This window comes from Diadema setosum, chromosome 13 (assembly GCF_964275005.1).
Source record: "Diadema setosum chromosome 13, eeDiaSeto1, whole genome shotgun sequence".
NCBI lineage: Eukaryota > Metazoa > Echinodermata > Echinoidea > Diadematoida > Diadematidae > Diadema > Diadema setosum.
Genome location: NC_092697.1, coordinates 24,713,897 through 24,741,444, shown reverse-complemented (window position 1 = coordinate 24,741,444; position 27,548 = coordinate 24,713,897). Strand labels below are relative to the sequence as shown.

Here is a 27,548-nt window from a genome sequence, read left to right as displayed (position 1 = left end):
TATCATTTCGTGGACAAAATGTTCATTTAGTTACAAAATGTTGTCATTTCTTTACAAAATAATCATTTCATCGACGAAATGACTGATTTCGTAGCGAAATATCCCATGCGACACTTGGCATTCCATGGTTTTTGTCCATGGTTTAAACCACGGTTTCATTTGTACCACCTTCGTGAATTCGGGCCTTTATGACTATAATGTACAAACTCACTGTAGCAAGGCAAATCTCATAGAATGATGTTCCTCTGCTTTCTAATTATGACAGTCAGTACTTCAAGGAAAATATTTGAGGATTGAGTTGACGGCAAGAAAAGTTGTGAGCTTGTATGGTATGAAACCTATCTTGATATTGTGAATTGCTGCAACTAGCTATGTCAAGGTGCATACAATGCAGGGGCGGATCCAGGATTTCTGTGAAGGGGGGTTGGGAAGGGGAGTGCGCCGGTTGCGCCCCCCTCTGGATCTGCTTCTGCAATGTACCATTTGGTATTGCCCATTTCAGCTGTCTCTACTGTTGAATTTATCAAAAAAGGCACTACAGAATTGTCAGGGACAGAGCTCAGTGAGTGAAAAAAAAAATCAACAACATTTAAAACAGATTTTAATCAAACTACTTCTGAATTTGTGATGTGAAAACATATTCACATCAGCAGAGGTTACAGAATTAAAGGAATTTCACAAGACAACATTTAGATGTTGGGGGACCTTTACAATAATCATTTTCCTTTGCTCTCTTTCTCTTTCTCCCTTTCTACAACATGACAAAGAGGTTGAACAACCATAATTCCCTGTTTTGTATGGAAGCATATCAACATGATATTATTTAAAGTTATTTATGACACGTACACTGTAGTGTCTTACATGATGAAAACATTAAAAGTTTTGGATCAGGGACATCTTGGAGCTGAAGATAGCCTGCTGTCAAAAATCAAAAATGATATTGCAGTAGTTGATGTGTTTACAACTAATTTTGTACGGTAGCTGTCATGCACAGGTAGAAAGTGAGAATTGATTCGTTCTAGAATGCAATCTCTTATACCAGTGCTGCTCAACAAATGGGCCTAGAAGCTCTCACAGGTGGGCTGCGATCTCTCCCCAAAATAAAGATAAACAGGGTTTGTATTCGATCTACACATGTAACTGGGCCTCAAAAAACTTGGTAGGGGTCAAGGTGGGCCTTGGGTTTAAAAAAAAAAAAAAATTGAGAAGTGCAAAACCTCACCACCACCACTCACTAAAGAAAGACACCATTTACAGCAGTCTTGACAGGAACAACACCATACAATTACACACATGACACAGGTCAAACAATAGAAAGAAGCACCAGACACAAATAGCGACAACAACATATTCAAAAAATTACATTCACAGACAGACATATACACAAATAGATAGATAGACAGATAGATAGACAGATATAAATATAGATATTAAATACTACATAGAGTAGATAGAAAAATATACAGAGAGGGACATTGTGAGCATATGAGTGGAGGAAGGTATATATACATTATGGACTATGTGGTTCTCTGAAAATAGTCAATCGTAAGCGATAAATGTCATAGTAATGAATAGACATGACCGATACCTTGGGTTGCAATATACACCTGTGTCTTATCGATATTCTGCAAATGAGTGAAGGAGTCGGGGAGGCAAACGGAAAGGAATGCTTGGGGTTACCTCAAGGTACTACATAAATACAGCAACAAATTAAACAAAAGACAACTTCATTCGAGATAATCATGCCGGGGTAATTTTTGTGATTGTGTTGTATATATATGCAGTAAACCATGCTACTTGTAGCATATGAATACTAAATTTGCTTCTGATGAGCTTGAATAGCACTATATTTTATTTTATCCTATTCTCTGTATGCTTTGCACACTAAATATATTTTCTTGGATACACCTCTGGATTATAAAAAAATAAATAAACAAAAGAAAACAAAAGGAAAGTTTTGAAGATGATCCCACTATAATAACATTCATGTGATGTTCTTGAAATAAATGGTTTGGACTAAGCAGCGCAAGGTTTAACTTTTGAGAGGTGTTGCGCTGAAGATTTTTGTTCTTTTTTTTGTGTGTGAAAATGAAATGAATATTCAGGCTGACAAATCACATGTAGACCATTCTCTTTAAAGGTAGGGGATACCTTTTACAGACCTCCCAAAATGCAGCAAAATATTAAATATGAACCTCAGGGGACTTGTTAAGGCCACTGCTGAGAAATTTGGAAGTTAACAGTTATCTACAATTTGAATAATGCACAAAACTCAACTACTCAGTAGTTCTGTGTGTCAGCCACACTTAAGCCTTTTTGTTGCAGTCTTCTGTATTTTTTTTTTTTAATCTATAAGCACAAATCTAAAAGTATAAGAGCTGATGTAATAGCATATAGAGTGTGTGGCAAGAATGTATATAGAAATGTTTGTAATTTCTGATGAACTTTCTTCACAAAATATACATGATGGACACACATGCAGTGCATGGGTCTGCAAAGGTAGCCTAGCAATGTACTGGAATTTACGGTGAGCCCCGAAAAAAAATTCAACTCAAAATCTAACGGTCAATAAAAATGGACTAAATGTTACCTTCCACTTTCAATACTTTATTGGAGTTTCTAAAATGATACTCTCTTCAACATACCACTGTATTTATACAACTCTTCATTTAAGGCATGCAAATGGGATTCCTTACCTTTAACACTTCTATAACTAGGCACCTAAAATGAAATTGCAGCTTCAGGTATTATATGAATACATTCAGCATACTGTGGACAAGCTATAAGAGCACATTATTATGTGTAGGGAGCCTGAGTGTGAGCATATTACAGGCCTGACATGATAAACCTGTTCTACAGAATACTGTCTTTGTGAAATAAATGTTCACCACATTTTTCCCTAGAGAAATGAATTTGAGCTTCAGCATGGAATGGCACATGTATGACAAGTTACTATGCAGCATGAATTGGATGAGCAGCCAGATATTTCTAAATGCCATATCATGAGATTGTTTAACCCTTATCATGCTAGTAACTTTGGACAGTGTGTACAATATTATGGGGTTTTCTGTACCAATTGACACTCAGCACAGAAATAGTTAAGTTTAATACCATGAATGCATGCAGCAATGCAGGAATATGTATACATGATACAGCGTACCCTACTTCAAAGGGGAAGGCTAGTAACTGATTAGTGGGAATCAGTGGAAATGCTGGGAGATGATTGTTCCAATCCATATGGGATTCATTCAAGAGTTCATTGTATATCTATTGTTGTGTGAAAATGATTTGCTTCAGAATGGTCTCATATTCAAGTAATGTGCAGTTTAATGCTTCCAGGTTAGCGTCCCTGGTCAGTGACGGAGCATTAATCTGCACATTACTTGAATATGAGACCGTTCTGAAGCAAATCATTTTCACACAACAATAGATATACAATGAACTCTTGAATGAATCCCATAAGGATTGGAACAATCATCTCCCAGCATTTCCACTGATTCCCACTGATCAGTTACTAGCCTTCCTCTTTACGATTCATCACATTAAAATATCATTAGAAACAACACAATGGCAGGACTGCCCTATCTAAAGCAATTAAAATGTTGCATGCATTTGATCGGAATACCTCAGCTTCTTACACTGTACACAATCACTCCCTCTGCTGTAAGTACATGACTGCTAATTTACATTTTGTTGAATGTCACTGATCTTGCCCACTGATGAAGGACTGACCTCTCACCCTATCTACACAAAATAAACCAGTCAACACAACACAATAATGACTGGACTGTTACCTATTAGACTTTGCAGCCAGAACATGATAATTTAGCTAGAGTTTGGTGACCTCCAACCTTGACCATTGACAATTGTTATATCAGGGAAAACATTTTCTATTCATGAAAACAAAGCAGCTAAAGAAATTACAAATCGTTGTTTGCAGCTGACGTTTCAGCATGAGTTGCCTTCTCTTTGTTGATAGGATGGTAGTGTCTTGTTTATTACGGTACTTACATGAATATAGCAGGCATTGACATAGTCTGAGTTGGGAACACCTTCCAGTTCATCCAAAACCACACGCGAATGGTCATCTGGGAATTGACAAAAAATTACAAATGATCAAGGAGCTATTTTATCCCCCTTTTCTTACTTTTACCAGGTTTGGCTGAGCACATTCACTGAATTTCTTTGGGTGTGAAATATCTTGCCCATGAGCCACATACTCAAATACTGATATCACACTGATATCACACTGATACATTTTATAATTAAATGTATTTGTAGACACGAGCCACATACTCAAATACTGATATCACACTGACACATTTTATAATTAAATGTATTTGTAGACACAGATATGCTTTTTGGGGGAGGATTGTGAATTTAACTGCCATTCCCCACCTTTCTGGTTAATGGAAGTTTGTGAAATGTTTCAATTACAATTACAAATCAGGTACATTGTATATCATTTACAATCATCTGTGCAAATTATATGAGGTGAAATCTTGAGGATGAAGGGAAGCTCCCTGTTCATTTCATGTAGTGTGCACTTTGTGCTGAACTTACATGCCAGTATGTTGCGATAGCGATTCTTTGGCTTGTTGTTGGGCAATGAAGCAACTTTACATGGCTTGCTGATGTCTGGTGGAAGGAGCTGATGTGCAAAGAAGATAAGCAGAAAATGATTGTCAATCATCTGTTAAGATGTACAGCTTAAAACGCATTTGTGCATATCAAGCAAAAGATAAGTTTCGGCTGTTTTCCCCACATTTATAATTGCCATACCTTCCATATATATGAGTAACTTCTCATGACCCTTTGATAACCTCTCATCATTAATCACCCATAAACTGAAAGCCATTTATTGTTTTCTGAGCTTTTTCCAAGTGCTGTTTGAACTTTCTTAAGAAAGAGAGAAGAAAAATACTACTTGGCTTTACGTAGTACAATAAAGCAAACATGATACAATATACTGAAACAAATTGCATCTGCTTTCCACTTGCGGACATCCCCCCCCCCCCAAAAAAAAAAGAAAAAAAGAAAAAAAGAAAAGAAGAAGAAAGAATAAAGAATCTATTCATGGCATTTAGACTCTGCAAGCAAACCAAATGTGCTGAACCAGCTGATGTACTTACCGACCACTCATCCTCAAAGACATTTGATCGTCGGTTCTTCTGGACGTATGCAGAGAACTCTGCCACAGGGATTGCCTTCGAGGTGTGGGAAGGGGGTCGCTCTGCAGTGGGTGGCCCGGGGGGTGCCGAGGCGGGCCTGACGGGGGCCTTACTGTACCTTGGATTCCCATTGGGTTCCCCGTCGATGTCATCGTGAGCTGGTGTTAGCTGAGTCTTCTCCTCATACCCACCATTGTGATTATCTGTTGGAATGGAGAGTGCGAATATCAGTCGGCAAAGATCTACAAAATATCATCTGGAAGACTTGCTCTTGTCACTCACATCAAGGTTCGAAATCACATCAGTTTCACTTCATGATGTTACAATATAAAGTCCAAAAAGATACGGAGAATAAGCAGACATTGTTTGATTCTGTGGTGGCTCAATCTACAACCTTTTCAAACTCTGCTGACTGAGCTGTCTAGTGATATTCATATCTATGAAACAACATACCAACACGCAAAGTTGGGAAATTCATGCTATCACTATCAAGATACCGGTATGCCCATCTCACACTGCTAATAATCACAATGAATTGAATCATTCATTCATACACACTACTCTCTGTGGGAATAAAGACATTTCCCCCCTGGAAATGCTGTGCATACTTTCTATACTAAACAATTTAAAAAAGATGAAGGAAAAGCTGAATTCCCATGGACAATTGTTTTAATATTAGGCATCTACAAGCTGTTCTAAAGCTGTTTGCACAAATTTGGTAGATGGGGAAATCAGTTGGGTGTAGGTTTGCATATGATATGGGAGAAAGGGGTAATGCTTTTGTAAGTAATGGCTATTGTTTATGATAATAGACACATAGCTAAGCACTCCATACGTTGTACATCACAACACCATAGCTTCTCTTACCATGAATTTCATCAGTGTATTCTGCCATGCCCTGGGCTTCTAGAACAATCCTCTCTCTCCTATCCTGGAACAGCTTTCTCCTCCGTCTATGAAAAAGAAGGGCAATACAGCACATGTGATCAGTCAAAATGTTTCCTGCATTAAGCAGCAAACACTACAGTCCAGAAAACTGCTAAAATGATGTTGTTTGGCTGATAGAGTAAATGAAAGCTGGATACCTGAATAAAACCTTCATCACCACGATCATCATCATTACTCTTGTGATCACCATTGGCAACAGCAAAAACAATGCCACTAGTAGAGCACAACTGGCCATTTCATCTGGTATAAAATATCCTACAAGTGCAATTCGCATCATCATTATCATCAGCAACGTCATCATAATCACTGGGAAATTAATCACTGTCACTGCGGTTATCATCATCCTTATCATTTACAGCATACATGTATATGTCATCACTGCAATACTGCACATCTGTTCGCAATCTACCATCACTGCAAGTGTACTTGACATCTCCATTATCACTATCAACACATTCAAAATCTTAGTTGATATCTTCATCATTATCATTATCAGCAGCAGCATCGCTGAAATGTATGACTGTAACCTATCCCACATCATCACCAAATACGCCGTATTGTTGAATTTCAACATGGCCCCTGTGCAAGCTCTCAAATGCTTATGAGCAAGTTACTATGGGACCTACTTTCCTCTCACAGATTAGGGTAGGCAATGAGGATAAAGAGCCTTAACTTGGTGTCATTATCAGTAAAGCACTAAGAAACATTTTGTAAAACATGCTATACAAATTTTCAGATTATCATTATCATCATTATCTTTTCTTTTCTTTTCCAGCAACTTTGTGGATGATGTGTGACACTTTGTGGGAGCTGGGCGCCTTTGAATGTTTCAACAGATAAATGGCGCTATATAAATGCTGTTTCGTCATCATCATCATTATTATAAGCTTGGGACACTAACACTGACATCAGTGGAATCAAAACTCTCAATTGATAGGATGTGATATCCTCAACTAGGCCACAATTGCTCCCTATATATAATCATATTATCTAGGAATGTCATTTTTCTCTTAAGTAAGATTAAGCTAGATTATGCCTGTATTTTTTTTTTTCATGGCTACTTCTAAAACACTGATTAAGGCAATCGGGTGATCCATGGCTGATTTCTGGGGGGGCATAATGCCTCCCCCTCCTCCCTCGGTAATAACAAGACTAAAACTACCCCAATAGTATATATTACGGTTAATTTGGTGCTTATTTATGTCAATGGAGGGCAATTTCAAAGCAGTTGCAATCAGACCAATATCGCAATGCTTGTGCACTATGTCCACTGATGGCAGCCCCCAGCCATTTCCACACACATTACCATGTACCACCTCTGTCACTCCAAACTGGGATGCACTTCACATACAAACCTCCTCTGAATGCCAATCATCACCAGGACCACGATGACTACGATGACGCAGACGACGATGACCACTGGAATGACGATGTAGAGGATGATGTTACTGCTTGCGGCTGCAGATGGTGTGGTATCCGGTGTGGCTGGTTGCCTGGTTGTTGGGCTGGGCGTACTCAGTGAAGCTGTTGAGATGCCTTGAAATAAAACATTGTACAAGAATATTGATACTGGGCTCAGGGGCATCGGCAGGTTTACTACTGTACTGGAAACTTCTCCATGCATCTAAAATACAAATCAATAAATAAGCCTACAAAACCATGGGTATAGCATCACATCAAAGTGAAATTAATTCACAATGCTGTCTGTTTCACTATCTAGATACATAGATATTGTAAAAAAAATGTTACAATTTTGGAAGAGTATATCCAGGAGGAATCAAGGTGATTTCTGTTTTACAGTCAGTAGCCATTGTCAATTCCAAGGTAGAAATCAATTAACTTAGTTTGTACCCCATCCCTCAAAAAAAAAAAAAAAGAAAAAAAGAGAAGAAATTGCAGTGAAAGGTATTTTACATGGACATGCAACATGCATGAAAATGGAGACCATTTTTCTCTCTGCTTTCTCACAATGACACAAGCCTAAGAAGGAAATGCTTATGCTAACCCGCTGAATGCACTGATGCAAGCACCCTCATCAGATTTCTACATTGGACACTTTCTTCTGCTGCACCTGCAGTGATCACATGTCAACCATACACTAAAAAACAGAACAAAACAAAACAAAAACAAGCACAGTACACACATACAGATGTACACATTAAAAAAAGGTGCAATAACTCAGCTCAAGCTCAATCAGAAAGTAATATGATACAAATACATACCCTTGCAATTAACAATGTTTAAATCTGCAGTGAGGTTGATATGTGTACACTAAAGGACTGTGGCAGTCTCGCTCTCACCTGGCAATGTGATGGCTTGGGATGCTGGTCCCTTGGGCCCCTCCCCACCTGATCCCACCCTAGAGGCAGACACATAGAAGATATATGTTTGCCCTGGGGTGAGTCCCATCACAGTGTACTGGTACTGGACTCCACTTCCTGGGTCATGTGACACAACACCTGACATCATCGTAGCACCATCCATCTAGAGGAACATGAGATGGTAAAACACTAGGCAATAGGCCTCAAACATTTTCATATACTGCCTGTGTAATTGTAGTAAAATACATAGACACACAAGCAAACAGATACTAGGCTATTGATCTTGCAGGATTAAAGAATCATGTGTTCCCCTAATGCAATATGGTTGACGAAGGAGAATACACAGATTTTAGGTTCATAGTATAAACCACATGATATTTTCATACAGTGCAGCATTAGATAGGTCCAGCACTGAATGTATGAAACTTCTACTGTCTTGGCTATTAGCCAGAATGGCAGGAGAGATTAATAGCATACATTGGCTGCCATTGAAATACAATGCAGTAATGTGCAAGCAATACCACTGCATTTATAGCAGACTACCTACTTTGTTATGTTCTGGACAAATAATGAAAAAGCATGGACCTTGTGGGCACTATGGTACCACACTAGCATAACATTCCACAGGATATATTCACTGCCCATGTCAAGATTTGGGCAACCAATGCACTGAAAATATGTGTATGAAATAAGAAAATGCTAACTCCCCTTTGTCAAGCTAATATGGGTAATAGATTACACACATGATTTGGGAGGTACAGTATAGGCTACTTTAATATGCTGTAAATCATCATACTACATTGTACGAGGTAACTTTAGAATTTTCCTTGAAATTTATTAGCAAAAGTTTGATAGAGCTTAAGGAAGCTTTCAGAAATTGATTCATCTTTATTGCTTACACTTTCATAGTAGATGGTGTAGCCAACTATGGGACCCTCTCCCCCATCAGAACTGTTGGAATCTGCCTTCCAACCCATCCAGCTAATGGTAGCATTGTACATGTCATACATATCAACAGAGGGAGGTGTGCTCAAGGTTGGAAGAGCTGCATAAATATGAGAATAACATCATGGAGACATCTTAGACAAGAGTGTAATGAGGTCAAAGGGTACAAACAAAGATGATTACAATTCCTTCCAGATTAAATCTACAGAAAAACATAGTACCAACACAAACCACAAAAGAGCAATACAATACGATATCAAGAAAATATAATTACAGGCTAAAGCTCATAGCTTTAAATCTATTTTGAAACTATTTCATGTGAGAATTATACAAAGCACAATAGGGATACATTGTTTCTGACAAGAGGAAATCAAGCTTGACCAAGTCTTGGAATTCACATGGTCTAAGACTTGCACCATTGAACATTCATGTATCATGGCACCAAGCACCCTCATCTTAAATTTTACCTTTTTCTACAGTATTTAATTTCTTTCACACACAAAAAGTTTGATACTTCATACACAATTTGCCATCTAATAAGATTTGAGGCCAACATGCTTTGACATTTCAACATGCACATGCATCACCTACAGCATGTACAGTAGGTGTTGCCATGTGTAGATACTAAAAACGAAGATGGATGAATAAAACCAAAAGACCAACCCACCAAAGTATGTCAGTATTTCCCCAGATGAGACGGTTTCCCCGTTGAACGTCACTGCACAATACGCCGGCGACTGGCCCGACGGAATCTGGAAAGTCACGTTGAACAGCTCCCCCATCGCCATCGCTTCCACGGATGTGGGATTCACACTCGTGCCCATGGCGGTCCCAAGCCTGGCACTGAAGACCAGGGAGGAGGCATTGTGTGGGGAGGAGTAGATGCACTGGAGCTCTGAAGGCTGGCCCATGTTGACTTTGACATGGGAGATATCAACGATGCCTAAGAAATCATTCATAGAGGGAGGGAAGCGAGGCAAAGGTCGTATGAAAATGAGCCTCAAAGTAGACTTTCTAATTCTATGTCGAGAAGATTGATAATCAGGATGTAGAAGTTGGTGGACTAGACATATGAAACTCACATTTGTGAGAGAAATGGTTTATACAAATTATTTATCGTACATTGTAACATGGACTCGACATCTGTGTGATGTAAAATTCAGACTTCACATTGATCTACACTTGTGGAGTGATGACAAAGATAGGAATGAAAATTACAGCAGTATTCAGATTCATGAAATTCTTCTGTCGAGTTGTTTTTATTGAAAAACTACAGCTAAACTCACTTGGTCTTCTATCAACTTCGCCTAATGCCCGTTTGGTCTACTTCTTACTTGGTCTAATGCCCAGTTTATAGGCTACTTATCATTTCTTCTTATAACCAGATGGTCTAATCGCAATGTTGTCTCCTTGGGATTTTCCCCTATTTTGTCTAATAAACTGTGGGTATTAGATGATATGGGCATAGCCCATCTGGAAGTAGGCCAACTGGTAATGAGGCTAAGTGGCAATTTGAACTAAACACAATGGTCATTTTTCATTAATTTTCACTCCACCTCTCATAAACCATTTAGCAATTATCGATGAAAAAATAGGAATTCACGACTGAATAAAGCTTCTCCTTTCCTGCAAAGAAATAGGAATGTTGCTATTTAATGGAAACAGTTGACAGGTATGGAAAGCAAATGTCGCACCAGTCTGACATGAAGGTCCCGTCCACTCTGACAGACATCTCCCATCAGAACACATTCCAGTACCAGCGTCACACAGATCGTTGCCCCCTGTGCAGTGACACGTCCGGCTACAATCATCAAAGCACCCCTCATCTGAAGGGCAATGGGTGTAGGGAGGGAAAAAAAGATCATTTTAGGAATGGTCACATACTGTCGCTGGAGTGAGAAGACCTTGTATCTCAAATTTCGGTGAGAATGACTTCTTTTTTTTTTTTTTTTTTGTAATTGGTCAGATAGTTAAGTGATGTCCGGTCCAAACCCTAGCTGTCTTACCCCAAAAATGAAGCCACCACAGCATGTCACAGGAAAAGCTATCTCATTTAATATTATAGTGCTCTGGCTGCCTTTTTTTATTATGGGGGGGGGGGGGGATCTCCTGCTGAACATCGACATTTTGTAGATAAGAGGTCTTGTCGCCCCAGCGATGATACATTTATTGAAGGGAAGGTAAACCCAAAAAGCAATGTGGATTGAGTGAAAGCAGCAACATTAGTAGAACACATCAGTGAAAGTTTGAGGAAAATCGGACAATCGATGCAAAAGTTATGAATTTTTAAAGTTTTGGTGTTGAAACCGCTGGATGAGGAGACTACTAGAGGATATGACGTATGAGTGGACAACAATACAAAGAAAATATAAAGGAAATTCAACAAAAATTCACTTTTCTAGAATTATGAAAGAGCAATGGACCAACCTCTTTCAGAAAGCAGGGGGAATAATTGCTACCCCTAACATATGTCAATATCAAGTTGATGGAATTTGTAATTTTCATGAAAAATGGATTTTTGTAGAATTTTCTTTATATTTTCTTGGTATTGTTGTCCACTCATACGTCATAACCTCTAGTAGTCTCCTCGTCCAGCGGTTCCAACACCAAAACTTTAAAAATTCATAACTTTTGCATCGATTGTCCGATTTTCTTCAAACTTTCACTGATGTGTTCTACTAATGTTGCTGCTTTCACTCAATCCACATTGCTCTTGGGGTTTATCTTCCCTTTAATGGACACAGCGTTTGACCTACAAAATTCCTTAATCTACATGGATTCAGTACAAGATCCATGTAGATCTCACATACAATGGATTAAAGGGGAATGAAACCTAAATTATATAGATTGAGTGCATGCAGCAAAACAAGAGAATACATCTGTAAAGTTTGAGGAAAATCCAACAGTCAATTGAAAAGTGTTGAACTTGAAAAGTTTCAGTGTAGCCAACACTGGACAAGAAGACTACTACAGTTTGTGATGTCAGGTATGTATTCAGAGAAAATTCAGAGAAAATATAACATGTTACTTAAAAGAGTCTTAGGTCAGGTTGAGTACTATTAAATACATAAGTCTCTTTCTTTGCCCATAGAGAATGCAGACATGTTGCTCAAACACATTGAAAAGATATAGTTTCTGTGAATGAATGATTGGTAATGTTCAGGCAAGCTTTGAGATGAACTCAAATACTACACAGGAAAGAGCTCAAAACAGCTGGGTGCAATTCATCTATTCTCAGATATGCATGAGGTGACCTAATTTGCATCCTGATTCACTCTTTACAAGTACACCGGTGGCCTGAAGGCTCCTGACAATATCTTTGAATTTTGCAGTTGAGACAAGCTGTTGTCTTATATAAGCAATGTTTATACGATAATTTGTACACTTGGTTATACCTTTATGACACATCCTTTGTATTTTTGTAGCATTTAAACATTGCTGACTCTAGCATTAAACTCAATGAAAGGAATCAGTTGTGATAAGAGGTGCACGACGGGGAAAAAAAAAAAGAAGAGGAAAAGAAACCAAAAAGCATTAACACTGCAGAAAAGATGAAACTTAAAAACAACTGAAATTACACAAAATGTCAAACATACTAGTTACTAGGTACTTATAAATAATCACATGGTTTCAAATGTAAAACTTTAGAAACTTCAGGGGCAAGCTGCAACTCTTCCAGTAAACACCAAAAAAACCTGAAATCAGCTGGCCAAAAATGCTGCTTTCAGGTTTTTAAATTGGAAAATCAATCCTTGCAAATGCTGTGTTGGTTTAATATGCCTGGCCAAATTTGCGTAAGTGCTCCAAGAAAATTGTACTTACATGTTTGGCAGTCTGCAAGTTTCACAGTGTTAGAAGCATAACCTGCTGCACACAATCCATCTGAGCCATAGCACACCGCTGTAACCTTGTCACACATCGCATTATCGAGACAATTACACTTTTCGGTGCAGTTGACACCAAAGAAGCCCTCGGGACAAATGTCTGGTACTGTGGAGGGATAATGATACGTGAAAAGCACAGAACTGTCTAAATGGCAGGAACACTCCATTCTCAAAGTTGAAGAAAAAGTCACTGCAACATGCTTATAAATTATCTATAATTGGCATGAGTGCATTTCTAGGTATGCTGCGTGTGTTGAATGATTAGTTTGAATGTAATACAAGCACTTATTCGTATGATGAACAAAATTTCATACTGCATTATTGCAACATCTGTGTTATATCCTTCCATACTCATCACACATAGTTTGTGAGATCACTCATCACACATAGTTCGTGAGATGAAATCTCACTGTAAATGCTACATAGCTGTGCACTACAGTGACATGTAAGTGGTGACAGCAATTTGTAATGCTATTAATTACCTAATTTTGCACCAGATTTATTCTTTTTAATGAGAGGAAATACACTTTGCCTACATAAATTGATACCATTTAATCCTCTCTCCATGAATCATCTGGCTTTCAAATAAATTTTTAGCATTTCAGCCCGTGAACTGTCTGTGATCATCCCTCTTGATAAAGTTTCCATAAATGCATACATACCAATAAAAAAAAAAATAAAATAAAAGAAGAAAAACCCACGCAAATACCCATGTAACATACATACTGCCTCCTTCACTGAACAGTTGACACTGTATGAAATTTCTTGGCACTACTACAGCATTGCTACTAAATACTTTCTAAATTATCTTATCATCAAACTTTTTTGGACACACTTCTTCATCTCTCATGGTAGAGTATGCACTCGGTCAGTCACTTATCATCTCTGCTTAAACTGTGCACTTTTCAACCCTAGCCAGAAGAAATGTAGAAATTCATGTTTATATTCTCCTTTTCTATATAAGTTATGTCTTTTAAAATGCAAGAAAAGTGAAGGAAGATTAAATGTGCTTTGCCAGTGGCAGCTTTGCAAGGGTCAACAAATAATAAACCCTCACTGGGCACCATTTTAGAAAAAACAAGTACACACATGAAGAAAGAATTTGTACCATGTTAATAACAGTTCAGCAATGCAGAATAGGTCTACAATCCCTAGGGCCATCATCAGGGGCGGATCCAGGAATTCCGTAAAGAGGGGGTGCATTTACAAATTTAAAGGGGGGGGGGGGGCGCACGCACCCCTCCTCCCATTTCTTTCTTTTTATTTCTTTTGTTTCCACAAAACATAAAGGGGGGGGGGGGCGTGTGCCAGTTGCGGTCCTCCCTGGATCCGCCACTGATCATGATAATCAACCTATACATAGTGAGCATCTTTGACAAGACAAGTATGATGTTCCTCCATTCATACATGTTAGAAGGAAGAGATCCCTTTCAGTTCTCTCACCTTGACAGTTGATTCCTGACCAGCCTTCTGCACACTCGCCATCACTGCACTCTCCTGTGAATCGATCGCACGAGGCGGTCTCATTGCAGTGACACATTTGGTCGCACCCTGCTCCAAAAGTTGTCAAGGGGCAAGCTGAAATGCCAACATTATATGAATGAAGGAGAATGAATAGAAGAGAGGATGAAAAAAAGAAAAAAAAGAAGACAGCTGTCATTTGTATGAAGATGAATACAAAACTCACTACATCTTTGGTGGAAAACAACAGCCAGACTGCTTACAATTTTCAGTACAGCTTGTGCAAGTGCATGAGAGACATTGAAATTTACCTTCTATTTGAAAGATTGTTGTGCATGTAGTTTTACTGTTGATGTTTTAAAAGCAGATCATTTAAATCACATGAAAGAGCATTAGGTTCACTTTGAATTGGTATGGCATTTATCCCGGCTAGATATCAATAAAAATGCACAACTACGAAAACAGTTACACCTTTGAACCTGTGCACTGTCTATAGGACATAGTCTGCTTTTGCTTGCCAATTCCATTCAGTGACGTCCAAAATATCACGCGTGTTTGGCGAGTTTTGGCAGGTTTTTGAAGAAGAATATTTTTGCTTTATGTTGCACAAATCTTCTCTAGGGTCAGGAATTGCATGGGGCTGACTTAAATGCTACTTGCAATTTCATGAAGTATCATTCATGCTTAATATCTTTGAATATACAGTTTAATACTGGTGTAAATACATATAAGTTTTTACATGGTGTTTCTACACCCTATCATATACTTCATATTTGCAAGAGGAGAACAGAGAAAACTGTGTTGACACACACTGCTAAAACTGTTACAAACTGATATTTAAAATGACAATATGTATCAATTATTATAATGCTTCTAAACTCGAAGACCAACAGAACATGTATTACTCAGTCCAAACACATTAAAATCCCCAAATCCTTTGAGTTGACGCAAGAAAAAAAAAAGCTTTTCCAAGCCCACTGGAAATTCATTGTGTGTAGTTACTGTGGGTTTTGTCAACCAAGCCCATATATACTCTTTTAACCTACAGAAAATCTGCAAAGAGGAATAACAGATTTTATCGCCAGCGCTTGGAGGTGACTACAGATTTCTCAAATGACAAAAGAGTGAACCCTGTATCAACAATGGCTGAATACACATGCACTTACTTAGCTCACATGTTGGTCCAGTAAAACCAGCTAAGCAGCTGCAGCCGAACGGATCAGGAAGGCATACATGGCTTCCAGCACACTGGCTGAGTGCTTGGCCCGGTTCACATGTAAAACGACAGTCCCAGCCATACTTTGATTCCCCACAGCCTGGGAAGAGGGGAAACATAGTTATCAAATAACTTGTGTGGTGTAGTATCCTGGTACAAATAGACCTCAAATATCATCACGATTGTTCATATTGTTGGATCAAAATGCACCCAACAAAATTTATTGAATGTCTCAACAAAATATACATTGTACTTGTTACGGATCCCAAAAATGTCCTATTTTATGAAAGGAAAATATTGATGCACAACTGTACAAAGTACTTTAATAGCCCTGATAGTGAAGCCCCTAGTTGCATTTCTGAACTGCCAGCACTTAAATCTCATAAATACACTCATAATCTGTGCAGTTCTAAACACACTCTTCTTTTACAAATCTCAACATGCAAATCAAAAATACGTGTAACATTGGGAACCAAGCATTTGTCTGTGCAGCTCCTAAACTGTGGAATCACTCACCATTTCAAGTCATGAAATCCTCAACTGTAGCAGTCTTTAAATCAAGACTCAAGAATTTTTTTGTTTTTTCATTTAACTGTGCATAATTGTCACGCACACCATCAGAAGCTTTTGCAGCAAAAAAAAAAAAAAAAAAATGTACATAGGTTTTGTCCTTTACAAATTGACATTGACTGATTGATCGATTGAAGATGATGCTGGCAGAATGATGCAACTACTTGATTTACAGTCACAAAATGCAGACACACAGACATACCACGGATGTGTAAACTCACTTAAAATAATATTATAGACACATACCTGTCAGACAGTTTTCTCCATCAAAGCCTGGAGCACACAAACATTCCCCTGTAGTATGACTGCACACTCCTCCATTGTAGCAGTTATCACACACATTTTGGCAATTTGGCGGACCCCAGTAGCCTGCTGGACAACCTTCAGGTCAACCACACAAAGTTCTTTAACTTCAGAATCTTTTTCACTTCAAAATGCCTTTTGTTTTCTGTGTCAGTGAGTTCAATAAGTACCCCAAATGAGCAGGGCATTCACATTGAAAGTGAAACTACCGAAAACGAGGAATGTTCGCATGCATTTAAATTTAATGAATTTCGCATGAGCCAAGATTTGCAAAATCAAAATGCACATGAAGGCTCTTGTCTACACTATATGCACTGAATGTCAGAGGCACTTTGCGAAATTTCACGCTGTGAAAAAGGCAGTTGGCTCCAATTTGCGAAAATTTCATGCTGCTAAAATATCATGTTTTACACTATTTTTTCAAACTCGTACTTCACCAAATAGCTTTGTTTCTGAAATGTGTACCGTAAATTCTTTACATTGTTACCTTAGTGAAATTTTGTGGTTATTGTGAACCTGTGGGATTATGATTGTTTTGTCTTGTTTCCCTTTATGACATTTTGTGAAATCCATACCATATTATGTTCATTCTGTGTCAAGCACTGAATCCACTCTCCTCGGTAACCACCTCTCATTTTTGGATCCTACAGCTTCTTAGTTTCCTGTATATTCCATCGTCCTCCTTGCCCCTTTTTTCACATTATTATTATCACATGATATTCATAGAAATTAGTTACAATACATTATAATTCCACTATAACTGCATCACATCCATTTAACATAAAGTCTTTTGAATGTTCACAACATTTTACAAACACTTTTCTTACTTGTATCTTGAGAAATATGGCAGACAGTAATTTGAAAGTGAAACTGGAAAAAAATTATCAGATTGGCTACTATAAAAGCATACCTCGTAATGTGTAGGACTTTTAAAAAGACATTTCTCACATTCAAATATAAAGTGACCCGCTACAACAAAAGGATCCGGAAGTCGGGGAGGACAATTTTCTGAAAATGACATGACATTATTCCCTTACACTTCTACTTTAATTTCACATGATTTTATTAGTGCATGCCAAGTTGTTGAGGAAATCAGAGTTTCGAGAAAAACGCCTTGGAAGTTTTCCTTCCGACGCTAACATGATCAAGGGGAGGCAAGACCGTTTTCACCGCTTGACAATAGAAGGTACATTTGTATGCTCCTAGCGACCTTCGTGATGTTCATTCAAGCTCAGCGCCAGGGGTCTACGCACGACCAATCAGTAATCAGGATGCCACGCACTGACCAATAAGATCACTCCCTCGTTGCTAGGGGCGGAGTCTAGTTGTGGCGCTAAATCCAAATCTTCGGACACGTTTCTGTTACGTTGAAAGTTGGAAAATCATGGCCCAGAAAAATGCTAATTTCTTCCCTTTTGTTTGATCATTTAGCTTCAAAATTTCGGCAGATGATAGACAAAACATTAGACTACAAAATTATGCCAAAAACAGAAATCCGACTGTTTTGACCAATTTTGTTGATGTGACTTCAAACTCAATTTTCTCGGCTCAGCCGTCAGCGACTTTAGGATCCTTTTGTTGTAGCGGGTCACATATATTCTTAACTGAAAATTGCTTAATTAAATAACTGAATTTTTCTTGAATACTCCTACTACAGTATTTTGACATCAAAACACGCCAAGAAAATGTTTACTGGCTTAGCTCAGAGTAATAAATGTTTTCTTTCAATTTCATGTATACATCAGAGTATCACATGAAAGAAAGAACATAATCATCCTGCTATCAGCCATCAGACGGGAGTTGACTACCAGTGAAGTGCATGAATTTAGCATAACACAAAAGGACAATGGTGAAGAGTACGGTACAATGTAACACACACACACACAAAAACCAAACAAACAAACAAACAAACAAACAAACAAACAAAAAACAAACAAACTAATCTCACCCCGCACAATCAATTTGATCAGACTGTACTTCAGCTCAGCCCTCTTTCCTTGCTCGAAAGTGCCGTATATGTTTGCATCAGTTGTTGAGACGCCTGCTAGCGTGTAAGACAGCCCCCCACTTTGGACGCTAGTGAAGGTAGAGGTAGAGAAACGCTCCCATTCAACCAGGTTAGGGTCTATAGCAGCTGCATTAACCACAGAGAGTGTGATAGTCTCACCAACATTAGCTCTAACAGTTACTCTTCCCCCTACCGGCATGAAATCCCCTGTAAAATGGAAAGAACATAAGAAAATACAAAAAGACATGCAATTAATAATTAATGATGGGAATTAATCAAGGAAGACAAGCAATGTATTATACATTACATGTGGTCATACTGTGGGGCCATGTAGTAATTCCTTTCATACATGTGTATTTTGAAATGCTACACGAATACTAAATATGGACTATGGATATACAATGCATACAACATAGACAGTGTAACTTCTATCTTAAGGCTACATGGGTCGCCATTCTACAGTAATTTAACACACGACAACCACCTGTTAACATCAGAATGTCACTACAGTGTATCATGCATATATAAAATTGCATTGGGCGCTGATATTAGTGATTCTACATTTGTAGAATAGAATGCTCTGCATTAAATAATATGTATTAAACACTTACTGATGCATACAGATAGTTGTGGATATTTTTTCCCTACATTTACAGTGCACTTTATTTCAAAGAATCTATTCAAATTGAAGTTCACAGCAAGCTTACCATCAGCAGGTAGGATGAAAACAGTGGCTGATTCAAGCTGACCATTGATGGTGGTAAAGCCTCTGAAAGCCCCTACAGACATGATACTGGCAGGCAGCTGCCAGTTTAATGTTGAGGTGTTGTATGTGCTGCCAGGTGGGTTTTGTATTGAATCTGTTTGAGGATCTACTCCTAGCTTGACTTCTCGAGCCACCGAGTTACCCCCACCGGCATTGACCAGGAATGCGTACCTGGCCCCGACCTCGCCTCCACCATACGGTGTTGCCGTGACTCCGAAAATTGCAAAACTTTCACCTGGATGATGAAAAGGACAGTGAAAAATCAATGAATGGCACAAATAAATGATCAGTTTCTTCAAAACCTCCTTTGTGTTCCTCATCTACTGGTCTAATCTTAATCAGTTGTCAGTGTATCTTGTAATTGGTAATGTTGCTACAAACCCACTTGCTTCTTTGCCTTGGCTCAGTTTATCTGATCTTTTGTGAAGAAAATGGTGTGCTGATAGTACTTTGTAAAACAATAATTTCTAATATTAATGTACCAGGTACCTGAATGTTTTGATGTAGACATTCTTTTCTTGATACAACTTTTTAATTCCAGCCTGCTTCTATAGGCAGAAAATGTTTGCAGGTCAAACAATTTAACTTTGGTCTAAAGTAGTCTCTTTTTCTAAATCATATTTTCCTTCCAAAGTGCAAAATGTGGGACTAAGCATTTACAATGCTGCTGCCCTGCCATTACTGAAAGATAGAAACAACATTACATGTATCTAACCCATTAATATATATGTACTAACTACACAAGGCTGCACACTGGCACTTACAACAGTCCCTGACCAGTAAAAAACACTGTGGACCAATAACTTTTTAAGGAATTTACCAGTTAAAAATGGAAAAACTAGGTACCTACTGGACCAACAGACAGGTCGGATGAGTAAAAGAATTGAGTTAGTTTGCAGCCTTATACCATAATACAGGGCTCGACACTAACGGTGGCCCGGGGCCACCAAAAACGCACATCGGGCCACCAAAATTTCAAAAATGAAGACTTTATAGGCCTGATCGGGCCACCAAAAAAGGACGGATGTTTGCCTTTGGGCCACCAAAACTAAAAGTTAGTGTGGAGCCCTGCATAATATCATAAACAAGAGACCCGCGGGTCTAGCGCTCACCTGAGTATTGCAAGTTCACCTTTCACGCAGTCACTAATCTAAATTATTCACAGCTCTACTGAAATTTGACCAGGCATTCTCACGTAGAAGATGAAAATGTACAATAAAAAAAAAGGGCCCAATTTTTTTAAGATTCCTTAATTTGGGGGGATTGGGGCCCCTGGGGCCCTCTGGGTGGGGCATGGTGCCCATTTTGATAAATTGATGAGATCCTGACCCCCTAGGGATGCTACATGTACCTGCCATGTTTGATGAAAATCCATCATGAGGTTTTCAGGAAGAAGATGAAAATGTACAATTCAGGCCCCCATTTGGACCTTCCCAACCCCCCCCCCCCCCCCTCCCCCGCCCCCAAGAGGGGCACCCCTGGATCTGCTATGAACAAACCTGAAACTACAGTCATTAATGTACTCACTCATAGTATTATCTTAGCTCTGTAACTTCTGATTCTAGAGAAGATTTTTAAAGATGTCTTCATTTCGGGGGGGGGGGGGGGGTTTGGGGCCCCCTGGGGGGCCCCTGGGTGGGGCATGGTGCCCATTTTAACAAATTGAGATCCTAACCCCCTAGGGATGCTACCTGCCAAGTTTGGTGAAAATGAGTCATGGGGTTCTCAAGAAGAAGATGAAAATGTACAATTTAGGCCCCATTAGGACCACTCCCCACCCCCCTCCCCTGGGTCCCAAGGGGGCACCCCTGATTCTGCCATGAACAAACTTGAAACTACAGTCATCAATGTACTAACTCATAGTATTAACTTAGCTCTATCACTTCTGGTTCTAGAGAAGAAGATTTTTACAGATTCCTTAATTTTGGGGGGTTTGGGCCCCCCTGGGGGCCCCCTGGGTGGGGCATGGTGCCCATTTTAACAAATTAAGTTCCTAACCCCCTAGGGATGCTCCCTGCCAAGTTTGATGGAAATCGGTCGTGGGGTTTTCAAGAAGAAGATGAAAATGTAAAAAGTTTATGCACGACGGACGACGGACGACGCACGCCGGACGAAGGGCTATCGCAAGACATCTAGCTCACTTGAGCCTTTGGCTCAGGTGAGCTAAAAAGCCCAAACAAATAAATGTGGCATGCACAGAGCCACGTGCCTCCGGAGTGTTGGTATAGGCCCTACTGACAGTAAGTGACATTGATGAAGAACACAATGTACAGATGCAATGATATTTGGCACAAGAAAATCATGGGAGAAAAAGTGGATCTGGTTCTGGATGAAAAATGCTGCTAGATCAAGCAGTATAGATACTGTCTGGATACTGTATCACAACAGGGAACAAGGACTGTCTAATTAGTGCAGATAGCTTTCTGAAATCTTAGGACATGCAGATGGGTACATGTATTTCTGAAGACTTCAAAGCTTCCACTATCACTTAGATTAAGCTGGAGATGACCCCTCCCTTTTTTTTTCATCCCTGGGAAGGAAAATAATTGCATGCTAGACTATACAAATGGTAATCTTTTCTATCATTCAATTTTTATATTCTATTTAGGACCTGCTCTAAATTCAACAAGTTATCAATAGGTAGGTTTAGGACCAAAATCAATACCATTATGAAGAAGGATGACAGAACACCTAGTAAAAATCATGTCTCCTTAATGTGTGGGTGGGTAGATGAGTTTTGTTAAAAAAAACCACCCCCCCCAAAAAAAACAAAACAAAAAAAAAACCAACAAACAAATAAAACAAACAAGCAACAACAACAACAACAACAAAAGAAATATTTGTTGCAATGCATTTGTTGAAATGATGAGAATGTCTGGTATTCTAAATTTAGGGTTAATTTCAACAGATACATGCCTACACAGGCTCTTTACTTCAAATAGTTTTTATCTATTGCATGGGAGAGAAATATGATTGAAAAAAAAGGATTAATTCACAAGAAATCAAAACAAAATCAATACTGGCCACAACACTTCATATCCTAGCAGAGTAGTGGGTAAATTTACCCTAAATTTTATATTTTACAAAGGAAATCTTGATTAACAGAAGCTAGCAGAGCTGAGTCACTGAATAGAGTGTACTACTAGTAGGCCTACCTACACTTTATTTGGACCTTGACATACAGCCAATTTGGCAGTTTTGGATTTTAGGGGGCTTAATTATTTTAGACTTCTAATTTCAGAACAGTTGTATTTACCAACGTTAGAATTGGGGAAAAATGATGTGTGTTCGAACCGATTCAAAATTAATTATGACTCAATAAATGATATTTAGGTGTCAAGTTAGGGTTTAATATGATTACAGTTTAGGGTTAGGATTAGGGTTATTTTCTAGGGTTACAGTAGGGGCTGTGCAGAGGTTAGAAGTCTAAAATAATTTAGCCCCCTAAAACCCACGGTAGCCATAAAAAAAATTACAGTACCTAGGGTATAACTTTTACCACTAGTAGTGCTATATATGTATTATAGAGTAAACCTAAAATAAACATTTCTCTATTTCTAGAATGGTCTAGACTAGGTACGGTTCTACCTAAACTCACGTTTTCATGGAGACACCCCCATGATTCCAGTGCTAGGATGTAAATTTCAGCCTTTCAGGATAGACTAGCGACGCAGTGCATCCCATACAGTCCCACATGCCACACACGCGTCATAATATTGTAGGCATAGTTCACAAGTTGAGTCATTTGAACAAGGCAATGGGTCTATTATACTGTTCGAAATAAATAGATACATTGTAAGCTCCTACTTGTAATTATTAAGAAGATAGACAGAGAGGTTCTAACGTGTAAGTTTATGAAGGGTGTGAAGGAGAAAAGGAAGCTTGACAAATTAGAACTATTTCTTCTTCGGAAAATTGAATTTTCTGTGGACTAGAAACATATTCGAGATCTAATGTTGATAATGCATCGTAAAGACCAGGTATGTGCACTATCACCATGTCCCTGATGTAGGGCCATGATCACCGAAGAATCACTAGAACATCTAGTAGGCCTAGAACCTAGACCTAATCAGTGTTTTTGTCTCACACATTCAATTGTCAGTTTCCCAACACCAATCATAACGTGTAGGACTAGCACAACAATAGTCTGACGCTTTCGTAGATAATAAACTCGCGTTTACAACCATGACATTGTCAGGAATGCTACGCAACTAATTGCGAATAATCTGTACAATATGTATTAAAAGTTTACACCATTATTACCGATTGTTGTCGCCGATAAGCTGAAAACTAATATTGAAAATACCACCCGGAAATCAAGTTTCACTCGCAGCACTGCCATGGTTCTCTCATAGAGCTGTATGCAGCTCTATCTCGTAGCTGCTGCACTTGTGTCCTACCTACGTGTTGTGTGCGGTTGTGTGTGTGTGCATCGGTGGTGTGCATTCATTTCCTGTATTTACGATTGCGATACAGTTCGATCGACATACTTTCGATATATTTGATCAGGCTGCGGCATCGGAAGCGTAGCAAAGGCAGATATACTACTTGTATCAGTTTACTATTTTTACATCTTTTGTGTTTTGTGCCCAACACCCCCTCTCAGGTGATTATCTGTACCGCATGCACATTCCCAGTTTTTCGGGAGAGGCTACGCCCTACTTTTTCGGGGCTCGAGCTCAGCTAGGGGAAAAAATCTCTGAAAATTCCATAAAGGGACTGTACAGTACTGGTAAGGTGAGGAGTCAGGTTGTGATTTTTTTTTTTTTTTTTTTGAGATAATGATAAACCTCTTACGGAAAATGAAAGAGCATGTAATTTCAATTTTATTTGACCATGAAAATTGGCCTTGAAATGGTTGAGAAAAGTGATCCTAATAAAAGTCGTGGCCTTCTTAATTATGTTTTTCCTAGTTTTAGATATGAAGGGATTTCGTAGTAAGATATAGTAGGGCGTAGAAAATATCCTGCTACTCACCATTCGTTGTTTTTATACAAACAATATCTCCCGCGTTTCCGAGCTGCGCTTGGAGTCGATGCTGTTGCAGGAAATGGTCCTCCAATTGAGAGTTCAGTTATTACACTTTCCCGTTTGGTATATACACAAGAACATAACGCGACACAAAGTATAATTCCAGTATTATAAGGCGAAGTAGCACAACGTTGAATGCTCCCCGAGACGGCGAAGTTAGAGATGGAAAATAGAGATAGATTGAGAGAGAGAGAGAGTGAGAAGTTCGAGAGTCCGATGTTTGGTGTTGAAGTTTGGCGAGTTGACAACTTGACGTTTCCGTGCCTTCACGTCGAAAGCTGTTCAAGAAGTGTAGTGTGCGTGAAAAAGTTGAATTTTGTGAATGAGTAGCATGCGTGCGAAATTTCTTCGAGACGTGGAGCGAAGAAAAGAAGGAGATTGGTTAGAAAGGATGTCCATCTCGCGTTGTCATGGTGACCGTAGGAGTGACTGGAGGTGAAGTTACGTTGTTCACGAGGAATGTTCGGACAGATGATATATGATTGCTCGCGATACAGAGGGCCAGAGCGGTCGTAAAAATGTGCTTGTATTACGTAGTAGAGTGACCACTAGCGGATATGGTCAGCGAGCGGACGAAAACAATTCTCAGTAGTGCGAGAAAATGAAAGTGTGAGTCATTGTGCCGCTACAAGTAGCTCCCCCCTAGATTGCTGCGAAATGAGATGCAGGAGCAATCGATGAGTGTAAAAAAATAGAGTAGAATGTTCGCAGGTGAGCGAGAGTAACAAAATAATATATTATTTACAATGACTTAGAAAACAACAAGCTGGATCCGTAAGAAACAAAAATGTCTCTTCAACCGTTGTCACAGTAGTCGACGTATTTTGTGGGGAATCGCACGTGACGACCGGAGCGTGTTTTCTTGATTTCCGTGGTCGTTTGGTTGGAGTGCGGGGTGGGGGTGCGAGGCGGGATGGAAGGGGGCGTGGCAGGTTGTGTCGTGCGTTGAGTGTTTGTAGCCACGGGTGGTCGTGTGGTGCGGCGAGGCAATGGCTCGGGAATGATGTCCGTTTCTATGAATGCTGGTTTCAAGCGGTCGATGCTGACGGTGTCGTGTTTGCCGTGGTAGTCGATCACGAAAAACTTGTCAGCTAGCACGCCGAATGACCGGAAAGGGACCTCTGTATGGGAGTTGACGATGTAGTCGTTCGACGAGGCCGTTCGATGTCGGATGGTATGCCGTTGTGCGAATGCGAGTGGATCCGAGTTGCGTAGTGAGAGCGTTGAAGAGGTTGGATTCAAATTGACGACCTCTGTCTGTCGTGATGGTCGATGGTGCGCCAAATCGTGCGACCCAGTGCGTGACGAAGACTCGAGCGACTGTTTCAGCTGTGATGTCGCTCATGGGGAAGGCTTCTGGCCATCGCGTGAATCGATCGACACATGTGAGGAGGTATGTGTGACCGTTTGATGGAGGGAGTGGGCCGACGATGTCGATGTGTACGTGGTCGAATCGCGCATCGGGAGATGAGAAAGTGCCGAGGGGCACTTTGTTGTGGCGATGAATTTTGCTGCGTTGGCACTGTAGACATGTTTTGGCCCATGAACGAACGTCACGCTTGATGCCGTTCCAAACAAATCTGTCAGTAACCAGTTTCTGCGTTGCTCTTACTCCTGGATGAGAGAGTTGATGAAGGGAGTGAAAGATCGCCTTGCGATGAGGGGCTGGAATGTATGGACGAGGAAATCCAGTTGACAAATCACATAATATCGTGCGGTCTGATGAGGGGATAGGCACTGGTGAGAGTTTGAGTGAACTGTCAGTCGTGAGTTGTTTGAGTTCCTCGTCGTGCTCTTGGGCGAGGGCAATGACGTCGAAGTCGATGGGGGTAGTGCTCACATTGTTGATGAAAGCTCGAGAGAGTGCGTCAGCAGCTATGTTACGTTTGCCTGAGATGTGACGGATGTCGGTGGTGAACTGGGAAATGAAGTCGAGTTGACGAATTTCCCGTGGCGAGTATCTGTCGGGACGACCGTGGAGAGAGTGAGTGAGAGGCTTGTGGTCGGTGTACACGATGAACTGTCGTCCCTCGAGCATGTGACGAAAGTGTTTGATGCACAGGTAGACGGCGAGCAGCTCTCGTCCAAACGAGCTGTAGCGAGTTTCAGCTGGCTGTAGTCGTTTAGAGAAAAACGTGAGAGGTTGCCATGTACCGTCGATGCATTGCTGGAGTACACCGCCGACGCCGACGTCCGACGCATCTGTGAGGAGACAGAGAGGTGCATCCATCTTCGGGTGAACAAGCATGGTGGCTTGTGATAGGGCTGCTTTGACTGCGTTGAATGAGGAGAGTTCGTCGTCGTTGAGTGAGATGGGCTGATTTTTCCTTTTAGCATTTTTCAACTTGTCGGTGAGTGGTTGCATCAAATCAGCGCATCGAGGGAGAAATCTCCGGTAGAAGTTGACGAGACCCAGGAATTCTCGCAGCTTGCGAAGTGAAGTGGGAGCTGGTAGGTCTTGAATTGCCTGGATGTTGTCTGGCAGAGGAGAGATGCCGTGGTGATCGACAACGTGACCGAGGAAGTGGAGGGATGGCACGCCGAGTTGGCATTTGGCTGGGTTGATGACGATGCCATACTCAGCAAAGCGTGAAAACACAATGTTGAGGTGTTTTTCGTGTTCCTCGTGTGAGCGGCTTGCGACAAGGACGTCGTCCACGTACGCGTAGGCGAATGGAAGCCCACGCAGTACTTCGTCCATGAAGCGTTGAAAGGTCTGCGCCGCGTTGCGTAGTCCAAAAGGCATGCGAGCATATTCAAACAGACCGAGGGCGTGGTGATGGCGGTTTTGTGAACGTCAGCCGGATGAACGGGAATTTGATAGTACGCCTTAACGAGGTCGAGTTTGGAAAATACTGTCATGCCATCGAGGTTTGCTGCAAAGTCTTGGAGGTGGGGGATGGGGTAACGATCGGGGACTGTTT

General features: G+C 40.0%; 1 protein-coding gene across 1 annotated transcript in view; it reads right to left on the bottom strand.

Annotated features, from left to right (window-relative positions):
• The window catches only part of LOC140236973 (uncharacterized), a 43,566-nt gene extending 19,628 nt beyond the window's left edge, over nucleotides 1-23,938 (bottom strand). The window contains exons 1-17 of the mRNA XM_072316920.1: nucleotides 23,857-23,938; nucleotides 19,535-19,828; nucleotides 18,768-19,034; nucleotides 16,763-16,897; nucleotides 15,897-16,046; nucleotides 14,713-14,847; nucleotides 13,208-13,375; nucleotides 11,080-11,211; nucleotides 10,053-10,328; nucleotides 9,340-9,485; nucleotides 8,420-8,603; nucleotides 7,475-7,643; nucleotides 6,039-6,124; nucleotides 5,133-5,374; nucleotides 4,564-4,651; nucleotides 4,012-4,088; nucleotides 1,589-1,625 (exon numbers count right to left, since the gene is read on the bottom strand). Of these exons, the coding sequence (XP_072173021.1) occupies nucleotides 1,589-1,625; nucleotides 4,012-4,088; nucleotides 4,564-4,651; nucleotides 5,133-5,374; nucleotides 6,039-6,124; nucleotides 7,475-7,643; nucleotides 8,420-8,603; nucleotides 9,340-9,485; nucleotides 10,053-10,328; nucleotides 11,080-11,211; nucleotides 13,208-13,375; nucleotides 14,713-14,847; nucleotides 15,897-16,046; nucleotides 16,763-16,897; nucleotides 18,768-19,034; nucleotides 19,535-19,828; nucleotides 23,857-23,935 (2,665 nt within the window). The 5' untranslated portion in view covers nucleotides 23,936-23,938. The remainder of the gene's footprint in view (nucleotides 1-1,588; nucleotides 1,626-4,011; nucleotides 4,089-4,563; nucleotides 4,652-5,132; nucleotides 5,375-6,038; nucleotides 6,125-7,474; nucleotides 7,644-8,419; nucleotides 8,604-9,339; nucleotides 9,486-10,052; nucleotides 10,329-11,079; nucleotides 11,212-13,207; nucleotides 13,376-14,712; nucleotides 14,848-15,896; nucleotides 16,047-16,762; nucleotides 16,898-18,767; nucleotides 19,035-19,534; nucleotides 19,829-23,856) is intronic.
• Between the last annotated feature and the right edge of the window lie 3,610 nt (nucleotides 23,939-27,548).